Source organism: Fukomys damarensis, unplaced genomic scaffold (genome assembly GCF_012274545.1).
Source record: "Fukomys damarensis isolate Sample0158 unplaced genomic scaffold, DMR_v1.0_HiC HiC_scaffold_27, whole genome shotgun sequence".
Classification (NCBI taxonomy): Eukaryota; Metazoa; Chordata; class Mammalia; order Rodentia; family Bathyergidae; genus Fukomys; species Fukomys damarensis.
Window position 1 is genome coordinate 31416559 of NW_022900939.1, and position 20902 is coordinate 31437460.

General features: G+C 48.0%; 1 protein-coding gene across 1 annotated transcript in view; it reads right to left on the reverse strand.

The window, feature by feature from the left end:
- Positions 1–20902, reverse strand: part of Phf2 (PHD finger protein 2) — a 46430-nt gene that overhangs the window by 14696 nt on the left and 10832 nt on the right. Inside the window, exons 3-11 of the mRNA XM_033756469.1 lie at positions 11396–11556; positions 8577–8718; positions 5471–5657; positions 4272–4434; positions 3024–3111; positions 2500–2606; positions 1954–2045; positions 887–976; positions 7–375 (exon numbers count right to left, since the gene is read on the reverse strand). Of these exons, the coding sequence (XP_033612360.1) occupies positions 7–375; positions 887–976; positions 1954–2045; positions 2500–2606; positions 3024–3111; positions 4272–4434; positions 5471–5657; positions 8577–8718; positions 11396–11556 (1399 nt within the window). The remainder of the gene's footprint in view (positions 1–6; positions 376–886; positions 977–1953; positions 2046–2499; positions 2607–3023; positions 3112–4271; positions 4435–5470; positions 5658–8576; positions 8719–11395; positions 11557–20902) is intronic.

The window sequence follows — 20902 nt, forward strand, 5'->3', positions numbered from 1 at the left end:
GCCCACCTTGCCCTTCTTGGGCGGCTCCATCTTGGTCAGTGCCTCCTTGGTGTGGGCCTCCAGCAGGTCCAGGTTGGGGATGGTGGGCGAGGCTGACTCCCGGCATTTCTTCCCTTTCTTCTTGCTTCCATCTTTGAGCTTCAGCGTTTTGGGGGGCTTTGGGGGCTTGGGGGGTTTCAGAGACTTGGGGATTTTAGACGGCTTGGGCATCTTCACAGTCTTGGGAGTCTTTTTTTTGGACACTTTCTCCAGAAGAGATGGAGGTGGGGTGGCCTCAATGGGCGATGGGGGTTCCTCTTTCTCCCGGTCCTCGTCACAGACCTCATCTGAAGAGGCAACTGCGTTCACTTCTGGTCGGACGGTTTTGGAGGCGTTCTGGGTGGGGCAAGGAAAGAGTCACGTGTGCTCCTTCCAGACCACAGCTGGAGGGTCCCATGCCAGCACTCAGGAGGCCCTCACCGCCATACTAGGGGAGGTAGCTAGTCTACAAAGGCACTCCATCTCGTGGTCCACTCTCAACATCCGACACCACCGTCTGACACACACAACGTGCTCACATCGCCCCAGATCACCGAGACACACTCACCCACCCAATACCATTAGTGACACACACATCATCCCAAACCAGCACCCTGAGGCTCTCCCACCCTCCTAGCTCTTCCATCCCACGCAAGCTCAGGAGTCTGCTGGGCCCCTCCAGCCTAAAGGAGCTGACTTCCCCCCACGTGGCATTCTCTTCCTTCTCCCCTTTGATGCACACACCAGGAGCCTAGCCCTGCTCCTGAGACCCATCCAAATGAGTTTCACGGGCATAGCTCAGGGTCAGGCTAACTCCAGGCCCAGAAAAGACCAGGACAGCCCGCCATTGTCCCAGGGTGTGGCCTACCTCATTGAGCCTGATCTCTTTGGCCAGGTCCTTGATGAGCTGTGAGGGCCTGAAATGCTCAGGGAGCTCATCTTCATGCTCTGCCAAAGCCTGTGGGATAGCAGGGATCAGCGGGCACCAACCTGCGCCTCTATAGCTCTTCAACCCACCAGGTCCCAGCTAATCATTCCCCACCAAGTAAGGACCACAGCCACCCACACAGAAATGGGGCGAGGCGGCCCATTTCACAGGTAGCAGTGTCAGCCCAGGGGAACATGCTGTTCCTGAGGCTGCCACAAACAGGCTGTGGGGTGGATCTGGGCCATCCCTGCTTCCTGGCCACCTGGCTGAGGTGAGACAGGGAAAGCCTGCACTGCACCCAGTCCAAGCTCAAGTGAGCGCAGTACAGGATGGCCCTGTAAGAGTGCTGGTACTCGCCCCATCAGGTGGCACACAGCCTAGCATTTACTGTGAAGGCCCCTGTGGCTCCCACCGGCTCTGCCTGACCTGGAAGAGTGCCCGCCTCCCTCAGGCTCCAGTGAGCAGGGCCTCTGCAGCGTGTCCCAGTGGGGACAATGTGTCCCCAGGGTGTCCAAGGATTAGGCCACCCACCCTTTCCCTGCAGCTACTACCCAAGCAAGAGGAGAAGGGAATCAGGAGTGGGCCTCTCTGGGCTGCCTGCGGGGGTCACTAGAGGGAGAATAGCTCAGAGCAAGGTGACTCAAAGCTGCATCTGTAACAGGCAGCATGGTTCCTGGGCAGGAATGGCTGAGAGAGTATCCCCAGAGCTCTCTGTGCCTGCTCCTGGGCCGTCCCCGTGTCTTCTACATTCACACAGTGCCATCCCTACCAGAGCACTAGAAGAGGGCTACTCCTGACACACAGCAATCTGCCCCACCCCTTAGGAGCCTCAGTCAGTGTTAGCAACAAGGAGGGGACAGCTCTGTGCGTGGGAGAGAAAGGTACTCTCTGTCCAGCCTGGGCAGGCAAACGTCACCCCTATTACCTGCTGAGGAGGATGCATGCTGGGCATTGCCCCTCCTGTCATCCACTCCCCTTCCTGAGAACAAGAGCTACCTGCTTCCTACCTGCTTCTTCGTCCATGACCTGAAAGCACCATTGAGAATTTTAGCTCCTTGGACTAAGTGAGGAGACAGCTGTTTCCCAGACTTGTGAGACCCTGGAGAGGAGACAGGGTTAGCTCAGGGGTGCCCAGCCCACAGAAGGCCAGGGGACCCACTGGTTCTGCCTTCCACCTGCCCAACTGCCAACGGTTCCTCTTGGAACCTGGGACACTTGTCCACCCTGTGGCCTGCCCTGCCCACGTCCTCTGCTGTCTTACCCACAGCCCTGATGTACACAGCCTGGCCCTTTCCCTCTGCCCAGTACCCCAGCCCTGCCTCAGCAAGGACCCACGATGTGTTCCAGACCATGGGCTATGCGCTGTCCCCACAGGCCTGCACCAAGCACCCCCAAGTGCCTTCCTATCCCCACCTCAAGCTGTGCACTGAGGGGCCGTGCCACATGATCGTGGTTCCCACGCCAAAAGAATGAACCTGGTCTTGGGTCTGGCCCATTGCCCCGCCCCCTCTGAGGACCCCAGGCTCCGACACCCAGCCCAGAGTGATCCGTACCTTTGAATGCTTCCAGCAGGTGCTTTCCCATGTACCAACAGGCAGTTTCAAAGTTGGGAAATTGAGTCAAGCTGCCCAGTTTCAATCTTCTTTCCACTTCATATGCCCTGGAAGCCACAGCACAGAATTGTCAGTGCACGGAGCTCCAGGAAGGCCAGGCTGAGGCCACGGCCAGACCATGCCAGGCCTTGACCCTACATGGCCAAGGCACACTGAAGTGACTGCCTTGGGTGGAAGTTGTGGGCTGTGGCTACCAGGGAGCTTAGCAAAGCCCAGGAAAGGTGGCAACAACCATCAGTGACCCAAATCACCACAAGACCGTCCAGCCCTAGCCCCAGCCCCTCAGGGATCCCTCCCCACTCTTCTCCATGGCACAAGGAGGCTCATCATTGCCGACTGTGGTGCCCAGGGCCACTCACAGGTTAGGCTCATCCAGGACTCAGGCCAGAGCCTGTCACACCAACTTGGCTGGAGGGGACCCTGCCAGGCAGAACTCTGAGAACAGATGACACTGTGGACACTACCTCATCTGCATCTCCACACTCAGGCTGTGCAGGAAATGTCCCGCGAAGGCCAGGCAATCGACAGGGGTCAGTGTGGCATAAATCCAGCCTGGAAGAAACAGATAGGGAAATGGCTAGCTGGCCTCTATCTTGCTCCCATGCAAACCTGACACAGACTCCAGCTCCTGTCGGCCATGATTTGGTGCCCTACCTTCCTTGGCTGCCTACCAGCAAGAGGCTCTCTGGCCTTGGCTCCACCCCCTGCGGGGGATGCAGGATAAACCATATCTGACATGGTACACACAGTTCAATCCAGCCCCACTTCACTCAGATAGAGAAACTGAGGCCAGGGAGCCAAGGGCACCTGCTCAGGCCACCTTCACCCAGACTATGAAGGTAAGCCTAAACCCCAGATCACCATTGGCAGGGGCAGGAGGGATGGAGATGGGACTGCCACAATCCCTGGGGCCTGCAGTTTGTCCCCCAGTGATCCTGAAGGACAAAGCCACAGCCAGACTCTCAGAAAACCACAGGTCTTCCCAATAGAACTGACTGTGACAAAGGTGAGTAGAGGAAAGAGAACCTATCCAGGACTATAAAAACAACAAAGATTCAGAGGCTGAGAAATCAACTGAACTCTGAGGACCTTTTTGGATCCTTACTTAAAATGGGGGTGGGGAACACGTATAACCATTAGAAAATCTGAATACTGATTGGCTATTTGAAGATATTATGGGCTCACCATTATTCTTTTTTTTTGGTACCAGGGATTGAACTCGCATCCTTACACTTGCAAGGCAGGCAGTGGAACCACTGAGCTAAATCCCCAGGCCTATTATTCATTTTTAAAGATAGGACATCCAATTATTTAACAGGAAGAACATCTTTCAGGTAGTGGACTTTATGGATGTGCAATAGGAGATCTGGGGCTCACTCTCTTGCTCTGGTTCCAAACCCCTTATGGACAGCCCCAAATCTGCAGATATCCACCCTCCTCCCTCAAGGCCAGCCTTGCCCTTTTCAGTGGCATGGCGGTTCCTGCCACCTGGGGCTAAGCCAAGTGTCCTGTGTCAGGGCATCAGGCCCTGAGGCTGCAGAAGGCTGACTGGCTCAGGTATTGACCAGAGTGGGGCCATACCTTGCTCTTTGCTGGTCCCTCTGTGGGGACTGGGCTGGGTGGACAGCCAGCCAGGGACACCAAGGCAGGGACCCAGCACAAGGGAAGGAGGGAGCAGTAATGTGAGGAGGTCAGGGAGGGGGCCCACTCACCTGAGGGGATAAAGAGGGTCTGGCCCTGCTTTACTGTACACTTGTAGCATTTGTCCACCTGGTCAGCAAAGAACATTTCGCTGTGGTTTGCAGCCGACTGCCAGCGCTCATACAGGGAGATGTTGGCTGAGGCTGGTCTGATGAGATAGAAGATCTTCTCACCCTGCCAAAATAGCCCATTGACAAAGCTGCAATGCCAGGGATGTCGTGGGAGGGCTAACTCTAAACTGGGGATGCTGAGTAAGGGGATGGGGCAGAGCTTGTCTGGTGCAGGGATAATGCAACTCAGGGGCCTGGTGATGGGGCTTGACTCAGATAGCATCCTGCCCAGGCCCCATCCCAGCTGCAATGCTGTTCTGCCATTCAGAAGTCTGCACACTGGGAAGGGTCTAAGGACAGGAGCCCCATCATGGTCGGGCTGCACCTCATCCTCAAATGCCATTATTCTGAGACACTATAAATGGTGTGTGTGTGTGTGTGTGTACCCAGGGAGAAATAAGCCTGCAACGAGCCATGCAGCAAGTTCTATGCAGCTCTGCTCTGGAGAGATGCCAGGCTCATGGGCTGGATTAAAAGACAGCCACCCTTTCCAAGGCAGCCTCACACAGGCCCTAGTAGAACTCTGCACCCAGAGCCATGAGATCCTCATCCTACTGCAGAGTGAAGATGGGTTAGAGAACACAGTGGTGACTTGCTCAGAGCCTCACAGAGCCAGAATTGGCACCCAAGCCCAGCATCACAGCTTAAGCCCCTACTTAGTCTGGCAAAACCAAGTTTGTGGCTCACTGAGCCCAAAGCTTAAGCTTCCTGATGATATTTGTACCCCGTTTTCTCTGTCTACCCTCTTTTTCCCCAGTGGTCATCCCCCATCCCTCTGTGAAGCTCCAACCCACCCAGCTGGCTTCAGTGTGACCCTGACCTTGACTGATCCCTTTACCAGAAGTCAACCTTTTCTGAGCACTTATCCCCAGGAGCCTCGCTCAACTATTAAGGAGCTTCAATCCTGTGCATGTCACCAGTCCCAGATGCATCTCACCCAGCCATGTCTCCATGGCCCTGCCTTTGTTTGGGTCAGACATCTCAGTGTCCCTCCTGTGGCTAACTTCCTGGCCACTCAGGGCCCAGCGTAAGGGCAGGCAGTCTTGGGAACAGACTGTAGGCTGTCAAAGGTGAGATGTGCCCTCTGGGGCCATGCCCACCTTGAGCACGTGATACCAGGCAGAGGCGCCCCCAGAGTCGATATGGAAGTCAGTGTAACTGTCCTTCACACAGATCAGGCAGTACTTGGTCACTTTGGGCTTGGCCAGCAACGCATCATCAGGCCAATAGTTTTCTACCCAGGACAATTTCTTCACAATGTCAGGAGGCTCCACAAAGCTGGACATTCTGGGGACAGGACAGAAGACTGGTTAGCAGTGACAAAGCCTGATGCTCCTGGGGTGGGAAAGCTGCTGTTTCATGCATCCCACACTGCACTTTACTACCTGTGGGCCACATGGCGTTGCTCCTGTCTTACAGACAACCAGAGGGCAAACAGTGCAGCCGCTAGCTGTGAACACTCAGGACACAACCGAACTCTCTCTCCAAGGAATACAAAGCAGGTCATTCCGGGTTGTTGGCATTCGCAAGGTCCTGAGCATAAATCCTTCTTATGCACTGCCCGCCCGGCTGCCTCAGCCACAGCTTTCCACAGCAGGGAGCAGGCAGCCTGTGACTCCCTGCCATTTCAGGTCACTGTCAAATCTAGCTGACTTGAGCAAGGAGGAGAAAGCTGAAGGCAGCCTAGGATTCACTCCAATGTCCCTGTGAAAATGGCCTGTGACTTTAAAAAACTGTCCCTGCATCAATAACATCATACTCAACAGCAGCTGGGTGGTGACTTTCAGCCACCATGGAGAATGAGGTCGTGGAATTTTTGCTGCCTCAGGCCACACAGGGGTCCCTCGTGTCTCCATCGCCCTGGATGAAACTTCTGTGGTGTCCCTCATATCTCCATCTTGATCTTCCCTCCGAGGCCACACATACTCAGACAAGAATCTCTACAGAGAATCCTTGTAATCTGATGTTACCTCGACATCTACTGTAAGTACAACTGGACCTTCCTGTGCTGCGAGCAGGGTTCAGCCACTCTTGCTGTCCCCAGCTCTCCAGCTCATCCATGTCCTCAATGTGGCTCATCCTGGCCACCTCCCATGGGACAGATACCTGCAGTCTACTTCATGTCTCCTGTGAGCCCCACAGCACATGGACTGGGCAGAAGTACCACTGTGAACCCCTTTCAGTCATAGCATGACCCTCTGGAACTCATGCCTGCCTGCTATAAACCCACAAACTAAAATTCCTTATAGGAAATCTGTTTAGGTAATTCCCTGGCCCATAGGTCCCTCTAATTCTCCCTGTCTGTGCTCTCTGGCTCCTGTGTATCTGATCTTCAGGCTTGCCCCATGCTCCCCAGAACCTGTAAGTAGGATTTCCATCTGTATCCCTCCTAATCAGCAGAGGACAGCTTTCCACCTCAAAGACTCGAAATCACAACGCAGCCACAAATTATGAGCCCTGTCCTGCCACCCATCCTCAGCAGCCTCAGTCACAAACCCTCACCTTTAAATCTCTAGCATGTTCCAAACTGGCAGCCTCTCATTCACACCCAGGGGTCCTCCATGCCCCCCAGCTGATGTCCCAAGGGTACTGTTACCCTCAGGGGAGGGTCCTCTGCTGACTGGAGAGAGTCCCTTGTAGTGCAGCTCCAGGCTAGCCCTTTGCCCCCTGCACAGCACAGAGGCTGGGTCCCGCATCTCCTGATGTACCCTAAGTGTCCTTTCTTCTTGGCCTGGCCTACTCCTCCGAGGTCAAGCCAGCCCCTATCTGCACTGGAGAGGATCCCCACACCCCTGTGAGCACCCAGGGCTGCCAGGAGTGACAATTTAGATGTGACACTTGCATCTGAATGATTAGTGCACACACATCACCCTTGACCCACTGCACAGCGGACACTCAGAAGCAGTGGACCCTAAGAGCAGAGCCAGACAGCCCATGGGGTTGGCCTGACATTCACAGCCTGGCTGACATCTTGGGGGCGACTTATAGATGAGGCACAGGCCACAATGCCTCCCTCTCAGGTGGTACAGAATGGGACCATAGAGCTTGCAGTGTGGCCTTGTCCACAGAATGATCTGGTGAATAACAAAGGTCACCTGCAACCCTCAACAGTCCTGCATGGGGGCAGGGGTGCAGGGTGGGCAGGAGGCAAAGGGGTGTCCCTGGCCTAGGTGAAACCCCAGGCCAAAGCACCAGCTCATCCCGAAAGGGACACGACTCAGCACGTTTCCTGGTACCACATTCAACACAGTGCAGAGTACAGCCTTAGAGAGAATCCTTCCTCTGAGTCCTTCTCTGCTGTCGCCTCCCACCCCTTTTCCTCTGCTGTCAGGAAGCTCAAATAAGAACCCGTGTGTAGTTATACTCCCTTTCTGTGGCTCCTGGCACAGTCCCATATGCTCTTTTGTTTTAGTGAGGTTTTTGATAATTCTCTCACTTTTTCCAACTTCCTATTGCACATGTGTTATCTGGTGTGCTTCCTGGAAGTGGGGAAAGTGGAAATGATGCAAAAACAAAACCTCCCTGGCCACTCGTGGCTCTGAGTACTCCGAATCTTTCCCAAGAGCCAGGAGGTGGACAGTGGGATTGAGGGAAGGGTGGAAAGGGCAGGTTGTGCACAGTCCTGGGGACAGGGCAGGGCCAGCACATGACCAGCCTGAGGGAGGCACTCCACCCACAGTGGCTGTGTGCTATGGCAACAGCACCTGGGACTCAGCAGGACAAGGACAACAGAGGCTTGTGACCCAAGGAAAGCAGGGAGCTGAGCCGGGACTAGAAAGGAGGGGAAGCGGGGCTGTGGCCCAAGGACTGTGAGCATGCTGAAGATGTGTGATGTGTGTGTCATGACATGAGTGAGTGTATCCATGAGCGTGTGAGTGAGTGCAGTATGTCCCAGAGTGCAAAGCACATGTGTCATGTTACCGTGAGTCCACGAGTGGTTCATGAGCATGACTGTGTCTTAGGGTGTGCACCCTGGAAGAGACCACTCCATGCCTCACCAGTGGTCTCTGGGAGATGGGTAGAGCCCAAATCAGTGGGATTTGCCTTTCTTGCTCCTTGTTTTTAATCTGAATTGTCCACAGTACCTTATTTTTTCATGTTCAAAGAGAAACAGCAAATGGGACTGTTGTCAGGACTAGTACTCCACGTGCCCCTGAAAGCAGCCCACAGCAGGGAGAAGTCCCCAGTCCAGGGTAGCCATGTCACCTGGTGTCGGAGAACTCAAGGTTGGTGACATTGAGGACCCGCTTGCGGTTGGTGCTGTAGTAATAGTCCACGAACTCCTTTAGCTTCATCTTGCAGCCCTTCTGCTTGGTGACATCTGTCACATCCACACTCCGCTCTGGCCCTGCAGAGGCAGCAGGAGGGTGTGAGCATGTGAGGAAGGTAGTATGACCTCTCTCACGTCTAGACATGTGGATGGACACCGCATGCCCTCAGCTGCTCTTGCACATGGCAGCAGCCACTGAGGAAGAGAAGGTGGACCCTGAAGCTTGAGGTGCTAGCATCTTCCTGCTGCCATTCCCCTTGATTCAGAGCGCCTGAGATGCCCACCTTCCAGCCACCACAGGGCCCTGATGATGCTGTTTGGTGGTGGATGTCAGGTCCCAGCAAGGGTGGCCAGGTCAGCAGATAAACACACAGATGTTTATGAACAAGTTAACTCCTGCACAGTACATCCTACATAACACATGAGCCACACCTACACTTGAAACATTATAGACAAGAGACCTGCATTTCTATGGTTTGGATAAGTGTCTCCTAGGCCCATGGGTTAAACTCTCGATGCCCAGCCTATGTTGCTACTGGGAAGTGGTGTAAACTGTAGGAGGTGGGGCATAATGGAAGGTCCTTAGATCACAGGGGTCATGCCCTTGAAGGGGATTTGGGATGCCAGTCTCCTCTTCTTCGTGCTGTGCCGCACACTCTTGCCATGATATGCCACCCTCATCAGAGGCCCAAAGCTTTGGGGCCCATGGATCATGGACGAGAACTTCCAGAGCAATGACCCCAAATAAACCTTTTCCTTACATTTATTACCTCGGGTATTTTCTTATAGTAACAGAAAGCTGACTTATATAGGGACCAACTTATTATTCGAAAAACTGGTCAACTGATAAATGGCTGATGAGGAAATATTTGGCAGCACCAAATAACTAAAGAGGGTAAGTTATTTCCGAAGACCCAGGATCAGCAGAGGGAGGAGAAGGACAGAATGACAAGCTATTTGCCCCTTGACAGGGTCCAGAGTGCCTACTTAGATATGAGGTAAGGGACTTCAAGCAAATCAAAACCAAAAAGCAAGATATAGGCCTTCTTTGAACTCTGATTCAAACAGCAAGATGTGAAAAAGGTATTTTTGATGGAACTGAGAAGAAGTAAACTGGGTCTTACAAGCTATGAAAGAATTATCGTGACCGTTGTAGAGTGTGAGGATGATGCATCTGTTCACAAGCTGTATACTGGAGTTCTGTGGGCAAAAATATGTATATAAAAGCATTTGCTTTTAAATACTCCAAGGGTGTGGGGAGTGATAGAAAATAGGCAGAAAGCTGGTGGTTTTTGCGGCCCGTGCCAGGTGCAGTATTTTGTGTGGGCTTAAATAGTTTATTTAAAAAAGAAAGAGAGATAGAAAAGCTACTGCTCTAAGTTCTACCTTCCTGCAGGAACTGCTGTGGGGGAGCCAGGGTCTCTACGGGTCTCAGAGCTGGGGGGTGCAATCGGCCTCAGGTGGGAAGAGTTTAAAAGATGCCTCGCACTGGTGGGGCAGCAGTTCTTGCTGGTGCTCCTCATCTCCAGAGGCAGCCCCGGGTAGGTGGCAGCCAGGCATGGTACAGAAAATAGGGATGGTGGACCACTGAGGCAGAGCCTGGGAGCCCTAGCACCCTTCTCAAAGAGCTGCTGCACAGCTGGCTACCAGCATGGAGGAGCCGGGCAGAGACAAACTGCCAGGTGATTCTGTCTGCACGCACAAGTGCACGCTGACCCAGTGGCCAGCTCTGGCCAGGGCAGCACCAGCCACAGCCAGTCTGCCCTCCTTCTACAGAAAAGTGCCTTAGAATGAATCTTCTGTAGATTCATGGTACCTGCCCAAGAAGAGGCCCTCCTGACCCCTTTCTGAGCTGCCCTACAGACCCCAGGACCCGGGTATAATGCAGTTCTTCCGCATTAGTCTGTAAGCTCCACCTGGGTGGTCCCAAGGCCTCATCTCCTTGCTGAAATGGAATACGGCTTCCCAGGTGGGTGCCACTATGTGCCCCAGGGCTTGCTCCCACAGATGATCAATGAGTCCCCGTCACCTCCAGGTTGGGCTTCAGAGTCAACAGTCAAGTACACATCAGTGGGGCCAACCTGTCTGAGCCTAGTCCAGACTCCCATCCTCGGCGTGTGTCTTTGGGGCTCTCTCCTCTCCCTCCACTCTCAGGCTCCTCCACTAACACGTGGGCTCCAGAAAACATGCAAGCCTCAGAGCCCAGCTGGATGGCCGCCTGTCCTACCAGGACCACCACCAGGTGTGCTGACCCCCATCTGACACACAGACACCTTCCTCCACCCACATGGCCCCAACTGCCTGTGTCAGAGGGCTGTAGCTGCCCATGGACATGGGATAGCAGCCACCAATGGCATCAGCAAGAGTCCAGAGGCACCTAGGAGGTGGCCTTGGCAGTGAGAAGTGGGGGGCTGTGGTGATGGGGCTGATGAGGAAGGCCAGTCCATGGCCGTCAGCCCCAGGGGCCCCAACATACAGCGGGGACATGTGATCCAGAATAGAAGAATTCACAGCTTGGAGAATCAGGGGTCCCAGACCAGCCCCCACCACAACGGCCAAAGTGACTGAGTGGAGAGGGACCTGCCAATGTCCCTACTGTCTGGGAAGGACTCTAGGTCTGATCTAAGAGCCCAGAACAGAGTTCTGAGTCTCACCTGGTTGTCGCGTCCAGGACATAGCCAGGGTGTGGGGCTGGTTCACACGAGGCAGCCAGCAACCCCACAGCTGCCACAAGATGAGGCGGTCCAGCACTTACCCACATAGTTCTCAACATCACTGACGTAGAATGTGGGGGCCGGTACTGCCAGGCCCAGCCCATCTTTCTTGGGGACAAGGATGGGTTCAGTGAAGCCGTGCTCCTCCATGTAGCCCAGGGTGAGCTGGCTGCCTGGCACACGGGATACCACGTCTTCAGCACTGTGGGGGGAGTGCAGGTCAGACTCATGCCATGGCCACTGGTGCCAGTCTGGCCTCAGCAGGAGAGGCCCAGCAGCATCTGATCCCACACCTCCCAGGCCTCTGGAAAAGGCCCACGGGAGCACACTGGGGCCACAGAGACAGCTGCAGGCTGGCAGGTTGTCCCTGCCAAAGTCCCACCACCTGTGCCCCTGCCCCCTTCCACATTACACACGGAGGCAGAGGCAGGGCCACAGTGCTAAGAGACAGCAAAACTGCCACATCTCTGTAGGCCATCCATTCTCGCAACATGTCACAGAGTTGCAGAAGTCACTGTGGCCGGGGTGGGCTCTCTTTCGCACTGCCCACCATAACCGAGCCTAAGCGGAGGACAGAGTAATGTTCACACTGCCCCCACGGCAGGCTTGGGCATGAGGCCTCACAGCCCAGGATGAGCCACGCTAGGAAGCACATCTAGGAGGAGCTCGCACAGAGGGAGCACTGGCCCCAAACTAGTTCCTACTGTCCCATATGGCCCTGGGTCACAGGTGGCCAACACAGCATCTTCAGGAAGTTGTGGCTCCTGCTTCCAGGTCCTGAGCTGAGATTCCTCATTTGGAGCCATAGGAGTTGCCCAGCACAGACACCCCAACCATCAGAGGCAGAGTCTGGGAGCCCCAGCACCCTTCTGAAAGAGTTGCTGCACAGCTGGCTACCAGCACAGTGCACGGACTTGCTGTGCATGTCTCTTGTTTTGTGTGGGCTTAAATAGTTTATTTTTAAAAAGAGAGAGAGATAGAAAAGCTACTGCTCTAAGTTCTACCTTCCTGCAGGAACTGCTGTGGAGGAGCCAGGGCCCCTGTGGGTAGTAGGCCCCTCAGTCATCAATACTGGGACTCACTCTCCCTATTGCCCTGATAAGGCTTGCTACCCTCTGCAAAGCCCAACTCCACACAGCAGGAGCACCCTCCAGGGGCGGGACCGAGGAGGGCATGAGCTGCCAAGTCTGCGAATAGAGTCTACCCCCCAAGAAGGGGCCAAGAGGCTTCAAGGCTGGGAGGGCATGGACAAAGTTGCATGGAGTCAAGGATAAAATTCAGGGCCCTTGACTCCAAGCCTTTTGTCTCCCTCCTGCCCACACTCCTGCCCCAGAGATGGTGGAAGTGCCAGGGCTTGGCATCTACAGACTGAACACAGGGATACTCACGAGTGCCCAGTCTTGGTCTGCCCCCTACTGGACATTACTGCCCCCACAGGGCCGGAGGAGATAGATGGCCCACAGAAAAAGGGAAGAATAATTGTCTTAGAGTATGGACATATCCTAGCAATCATCTAGGAACAGTGGGGAGCTAGAGAAAGCCCCCACCGTGGTGTGTGCAGACACTGCCTTGGGCAGTTAGCACTGCCAGAAGACACCAGAAACAGGCTGCATCAGACAACTCACAACTGGAAACACTATGGGGAAAGACAGCAGCTTATTAAACAGAGGCCTGGCAAAGCCAAAGAGAAGAAGCAAGGACTATTCTAGCAAAGGCCTCTGGAGGTGAGGGATGACAGGGTTCTTAGAGGACAGAGGGCCTGTCATGGCTCACAATGCAGTCTCAGAGCACCAGGAAGCCACAGAACATTATTAGCAGGGCAACAAGCAGTCCACAATTCTGTCCACTGCTGCATAGGCAGGGGACTGCAGCAGGACTACAGTGGGAGCAGGGTGATCATTGCAAGGAAGGTCAGTCCCTCAGGGGTACCTGAACAAGTGGACAAGAGAGACAGGGGGATTCGTGAGATCAACACATCTAGGGCTTGATCAGCTGGAGTTAAGGAAATAGGAAAAAGCAAAAGTGGGTTGAATGGGGACTAGTGTGAGTGACAGGCACCTGTGCAGGAAGGGCAGGAATGAGGGCAAGGAGCAGACCAAGAACTGAACTAGGGACATTATCTGGTGTGAGATACATGTTGGGTTCTCCAGAAAATCTAGCAGATGGGTAGATAAGACCGGTCAGGACTGCAAGAGAACCAGATGCTGGAGTTAGACTGATCATCCCTTGGGGTCCAAGAACAGAGTTCCTAACAGGCAGTACCTCAAGGAGAACAGTCAAGAGAGGAAGCAAACAGGGGGAGGAAATCACAGAACTTTCATGAGAGAGGGCTGCGATGCAGTGCCATGAAGTCAGTTAAGATCAGGAGAGAAGAGTATCTGCTGGTTTGACCTCAAGGTAATAGCATTAAGAATAAACGGGTAGGAGTGAGTGTAAGATAAGGAAGAAGAAAACGTATATAGACAACTGTGAGAAGCTCAGAGAACACCAAGGTCCTGCCAAGTAAGCTTTGGAAACCACCAGAAGTCTCCCATCTACCAGGGCCAGAGGTAGAAAGCTTTACTTGATAACCCTAAACCCCAGGCTCTTATCTCAGTGGTGAAAATTCCAAATTAACATTAAATCCATAGATGAGGAAACCAAATTGAACCTGAAACCATGAAATTCACAAAGGTCATAGCAAAAGGCACTCACAAAATCATTTTGTAGGAAGACCGGGACTGCCTGGGACATACTAGCTACAATGAAAACTGGCTCCCCTAAAGAAGAAGTGTCCCTCTCAAAAGGAAGTGAACTCCAGGAGGGAGTCAGCAGACACAACAGCCAAAAGAGCAAACCGTATGAACTAAAGATAACAGAACAGCTGAAAAGGAAATGTTAAGAGGAATCTATTAAATACACGGAAAGGATAATGAGAAGATTAAGCAAGGACAGAGAAGTACGAAAAAGGAACAGATGATACTGAAACTTTATAAATATTCTAGAAATAAAAATATGATTAAAATTTTAAACTTAGTAGATATATTTATTACATGGCAACTGGATGGGAAAAAAGATAGTGAACTGAAAGAAAATTCTGAAAAATGACAGAATGCTGAAAAAATGGTAATGAAAAAAGAAAACAGAATATTTTTTCAGAATTGACATATGACTCCTCATATTAAAAGGATACAGAGTTCTGGAAAGAATAAATGAAAATAAATGCAGAACCAGAAGCACCACGTATATTCATGATGTATCAGAGACAAAAAGGCAATCTTAATGTTTTTCAGAGACAGAAGCTACATTTTTGAAATAAAATAAAATATAGCTATCACACTGACAACAGATATTCAGCAACAAGAGATGTCAAAATATAGTAAAATAATATCTTCAAAGAGTTAAAGGAAAATAATTTCTGGGCTGGGGTTTAGCTCAATGGTTCCACCGCCTGCCTCGCAAGTGCAAGGTCCTGAGTTCAATTTCTGGTAACATAACAACAACAAATACATATATCAATAATTTTTACTACAGAACTTTACATCAACTTCAATTTTAGTATACATACTGCCAAAGTGAGCACTGCATCAGCTTCAGAATATTAGAATCATTCAAGAATAAGGATGAAATGAAAACAACGTCAGACAAAAGAGTAAAGTTTTCACTAGGCCATTGCTAAAAGAAATATTAAAGTCTCTAAAGAGAAGAAGGCTCTGTTCTGGAGCCTGGAGTCAGTGCCTGGCCATGGAGGAATACCTACAGCCTACACCTGATAAATGGCAGATAGTGATCAGCAGCAAAATACAGCCTCTCCCAGACCCAGAATCCAGACACTTGGAAAGTAACTTGGCAAAGAGAAAAAAGGGAGTAGAACTCCAGGAATCAGGAGGAAACTGACAGGAGATTAGAATTTACAGAGAAGTTGGAGAAATGGACCCTAACACTGAGAAAAGAATGAAGTAGTCTCAAGGCTCGCCCCCAAGCTCCCAGGAGGGGAAGCTGGTTTTGTAGATGCAAGATGTTATGGTTTGTGTTTAGACGTCCCCCAAAGCCTCATGCAGATGAGGTGGGACTTTCTTTCTTTTTCAGAGGTAACTGAATCTGGAATGTGTGATGCTGGGGTTAAGGGTGTATGATTATTAAACCACTACATGTGAGTGATTATTTTGGCACCACCCTAATCCCAGTAGTCTGGATGGGATAAAATAGGCAGAAAGACTTGGTGAAAGTCCCTTGTTGCCTTCATTACCTTGTGCATGCCATGTTATTTCTCCTCTGCGATGGCTATTTGCCAGCCCTGTCTTGGAGCTGAACACTACGAACTGTAAGCCAAATAAACCCCTTCCCTTTTAACTTTGGGTGTCAGGCATTTTGTCTATGTGAGAGAAGAGTAACACACAAGGTAACTCCCAGGATCAGGAGCTCCAGGGAGAAAGTCACACAACTATTATAAACTACAAAAACAGCATGGAGTTTTACCCTGAAGTGACTTCTTCCACATAGTGGATAACAGTTAAAGAAGGAATCCAGTGCAGCACTTGTATTACCAATGAATATATAATCAGGTGCAATTTTGGGAAGACCAATTATTTAAGACTGAGTCGCAGAATAACTACACTTCAGGGTTCCCAGTGTTACCCTCCCACAGTGGCTGGGAGAGAGAGAGCCACAGAAGACAGTCCCAGGGAGAGTGCAGACTAAACCTAGACTCCCCCTCACCCCCGAGAAGTTTAAGTTCAGGCCAGAAAGAACATGGGGCCCAGCCCTCTGTGGTAATAACCCAGTCCAGACATGACTTTCAGAAGCAGCTGGGAAATGAAAAACACTAGCATTAAGTGTAGTGATTTGCATGAACTTTTGCACTGCCATGTGCATGTAACACAGATCAGAGATCTGATCAGAGATCCCTATCAGCAAAGACATGCCTCAGCCTGGAAAGTTGCCACATCCTGGGGTAAACTAAGGCGGGGGGGCTCTGGAACAGGGGGCACCTCACAAACCCACAGACCATAAATCTAGGCAAATAAAACTGTGCCTTATGGGATTCCAAAGCTACAGATCCTGGAAAGAAATCATTCATTCAAAAATACAGAGGAAAAACATTTTTTTCCTAGAGTCATTTTTTTTTTCTTTTTAAATTATTATCTGTTTTTTCTTCACTGGTTTTTTTGGGGGGTTAGAGATCTTTGTTTTGTTTTGGTTTGGGTTTTTTTTCCACTCTTTTTTCTTATTTTTTCATTTTTTACTCTTATTTTTTCCCTTTTCTCCTTTGTTCTCTTCTATTACCTTTTACTAATAAGTTTTCTTTTACTCCTTAATAGGATGCTTTATCTCACTTTTCTTTCATTCTTCTCATCTTCCATTGCTTAACTCTTCATTCTGACTTTCCTCAATGCCTCTGTCATTACTGTATAACTATCAGGCTTTATTAATCTTTAGTTAACTCTATGTTATCACTGCTGAATTAATTTCTGTTGTCAGTAGAAATAGTCACACGTAGTAGATATGTATTGTATGTCAATATTTGGGATGTGTTAGTGTTTATACTGGAATTACAGATCTTATTACTAGGGTTAAAGGTGATACATTATGGGTTCTTATGATATGTTCATTTCTAGTTTCTCTTAAATAATATTATTGTCGCTGATTAACAGATTTTTTTCAGGAAGTCAATATCCAGATTACCTTTGTATCATTAACAATACTGGGCTAAAGAGATCTTCTTCTGTATTAGAAACAGACTGAGCTATAATCAACCTGCAAACCTTAGCATGAAACAACAACAAAAACAATGGACATATGAAAAGACAAGGAAACAAAATGCCTCCAAAAACTCCCAACTCCCTCAAAGCTGATCCACAGGGAATCAAGAGGGAAGAAATCAAAACCCACATGACCAAATTAATCCAAAGGATAACAAAAGAGATTTAAAAAGAGATCAATAGGTGCTTGGCAAGACCAAAGAAGATACTGGGTATAAACAGATAATGGGTATAATAAGCAAAAGAATCAGCAAGTTTACAGAAGACACCAATAAAAAGCTAGATGAGTTAAACAAAATGATACAAAACATAAATGACCAATTTAGCAAAGAATTGGAGTCCTTGAAAAGGTACCAAATAGAAATCCAGGAGATTAAAAATTCTATTTAAAGTATTGGCAGTATAAGTGATCAATGTGAGGTCAGTGTCAGGACTAAAAGATAGGGCTGCTTTCAGAGGCCAATATTCAGAGATACCTTAAAAACAATACGAGAATATAAAAAATGGATCCAACAGTTGCTAGATGATGCAAAGCAGACTAACCCAAGATTAAATGGGATTAGTAAAACTCAAAAGACATAACAAATGGCATAAAAAATCTGTTTATAGAAATAACAGGAGAAAACCTTCCAAATATAAAGAAAAAATTAAACATGCAGATAAGTGAGGCACATAGAACCCCTATAGACATGCTCAAAAAAGGATTTTCCCATGACACATCATAGTCAAAAATCACAGAAGTTCAGGGCCCTGGGATTTAGCTCAGTGGCACTATGCCTGCCTTGCAAGTGCAAGGTCCAGAGTTTGATTCCCGGTACAAAAATTTTTTCAAAAATCAGATAAAATCTCAGAAATCTAACAAAAGGACCAAATCTTAAAAGCAGTTAAAGAAAAGCAACAAATCACTCATAAAGGTAAACCCATTAAAATTACAGCAGTTTCCTCAACATAAAACTTAAAGACCAGGAGAGTTCGGAGTGAAGTGTTGCAAGCCCTTAAAGAAAACAAGTTCTAACCCAGACTGAAATATCTTTCAAAATTGATGGAGAAATAGTATTTCCATGCAAAGAGCACCTTAAGAAATCCAAGACCACTAGCCAGGTGTGGTGGCGCATGCCTGTAATCCCAGCACTTGGGAGGCTGAGGCGGGGATCGCTGTGAGTTCTTTTTTTTAACAAAACAAAACAAAACAAAACAAAAAACAAGAAATCCATGACCACTAAAGAAGTACTACAGAAAATTCTCAAGGAAAACCTAGAAAAACAATGAAGCCAAAAATGCCAAAAAGTCTAACAGAATGAATACACTGGGAGAGTGAAAAGTTAGGCAAAAGGGGGTAAAAAATAAAAGCAGCAATAGGAGAATAATGCAATAATAGGCATAAGTCACTATCTTTCAGTAATAACTCTCAATGTGAATGGTCTCAACTCCCCAGTCAGAAGACATATATTGGCAGACTGGATCAAGAAACAAAACCTAATGCTATATTGTATACAAGAAACACATTTAATCCAAAAAGAAATTTATGAGCTAAAAGTCAAAGGATGGAAACTAATATTCTATGTAACAGTAACCTGAAAACAGGCAGGGGTAGCTATCCTATTTTCAGGTAAAGTGGACTTCAAAACAAAACTGATCAGAAGAGGCAAAGAAGGTCACTATATATTAAATGTAGGGAGGGGAAGGGTTGAATTGAAGGAAACAATTCAACAGAAAGAGATAACAATTATAAACACATATATGCCTAACAGTGGCACACCCACCTTCATAAAGCTAACACTACTAGAAATGAATGATCAGATAAACATCACAACAGCGATAGTGGGGGATCTCAATATCAAACTATCACAAACAGATCAACTAGACAAAAATAAAATCAACAAAAACAAATCAGACTTGAACCAAAACTTCAAACAAATAGACTTCAGAGATATCTACAACACCGCTCCCAACAGCAACAAAATACACATTCTTCCCACCAGAACATGAGACTTTCTCTAAAGAGAACACATGCTGAGCCATGAAACATGCTTAAGTAAATACAAAAAAACTGAAATTATCTCATGCATATTATCAGATCATAGTTAAATGAAATTAGAAATCAATGGCAAAAGAAACCACAGAAATTATGCAAACATGTGGATATTAAACAATACATGCAGAACAATCAATGTGTCAGAGAAGAAATTAGTTCCTAGAATCAAATGATAACCACAGTACTACATACCACAATTTATGGAACACAATGAAAGCAGTTCTAAGAGAGAAGTTTATGGCTGTGAATACTCACATCAGAAAAATAAAATGAGCCCAAATAACCCCAAGAAGCACCTCAAGGCCCTAGAAAGTCAAAAACAATTCAAATCCAAAGATAGTACAAGGAAGAAAATGAGAAAAATCAGAGCAGAAGTTACTGAAATTGAAACAAATTTAAAAGATACAAAGAATCAAACAAAGGAAGAACTGGTTCTTTGAAAGAATCAACAAAATAGAGAAAACCTCAGCCAATCCTACAAAAAAAAAAAGGAAGGACCCAAATCAATGCAATTAGAAATGAAAAAGTGAGGACCAGGGATTTAGCTCAGTGGTTCTGCCACCTGCCTCACAAGCACAAGGTCCCAAGTTCGATCCCTGGTAAAAAAAAAAAAAAAAAGAGAGAGAGAGAAAAAGAAATGAGAAAGTGAAATTTACAATGGATACTGACAATATCCAGATTTTTAGTAACTACTTTGAGAACCTATACTCCAATAAATTGGAGAATTAAAAAGAAACGGAAAGATTCCTAGATACATCTGAATTTTAAAAACTGACCAAGATTTAAAAACCCTGAATAATCCAGTAGCAGGCAATGAACCGAAGCAGAAAACAAAACAAAACAAAACAAAACAAAACAAAAAAACTACTAACCAAGAAAAGCCCAGGACTTGATGGATTCACTGCTGAATTCTACAAGAACTTCAGAGAAGACCTATCCCAATATTCCTCAAACTCTTTTAATGAAATTGAAAGGAAAGGAGTACCACACTACCATAGTTATTCCTAGAAACTGGCATTACCCTGATTCTAAAACCAAAAAAGGACCAAAACAACAACAAAAAAAGATCTACAGTTCAATCTCTAGTGAACACAGATGCAAAAATCCTCAAAATACTTGGCAAATCGACTGCAACAAATCATCAAAAAGATCATACTTCATAATCAATTAGGCATCATCTCAGGGATGTAGAGATTTGTCAACATATGCAAATCAATAAATGTAATCTATCACATAAATAGAAGCAATGACAAAAATCTTAATGATCATCTTAACAGATGCAGAAAAAACATCTGACAAAAATCCAACATCATTAATGATAAAAACCCTGAAAAAAGGTATAAAAGGTCTATATTTCAATCTGATAAAAGCCATCTATGACAAATTGCCATCATATTAAAACATGACAAGGATGTCCAAAATCACCACTCCTGTTCATCATAGTTCTCAAAACATTAGCCAGAGCAATTATGCAAGAGAAAAAATAAAAGGGATGTGTATAAGAAAAGAATAAGTAAAAAAAAGTCAAATTATCACTATTTGCAAATGACATGATCCTCTACAAAGAAGACCCAAAAATTCTTCCAAATGACTTCTAGAATTAATAATCAAATCCAGTAAAATAGCACGATACAAAATCAACACACACACACACACACAAACTATCAGTAGCATTCCTGTACACCAATAATGAAATCACCAAAAAAAAAAAAACTGGGAAAACAATTTCATTCACTATAGCATCCAAAAAAATTAAGTATTTAGAAATTAAC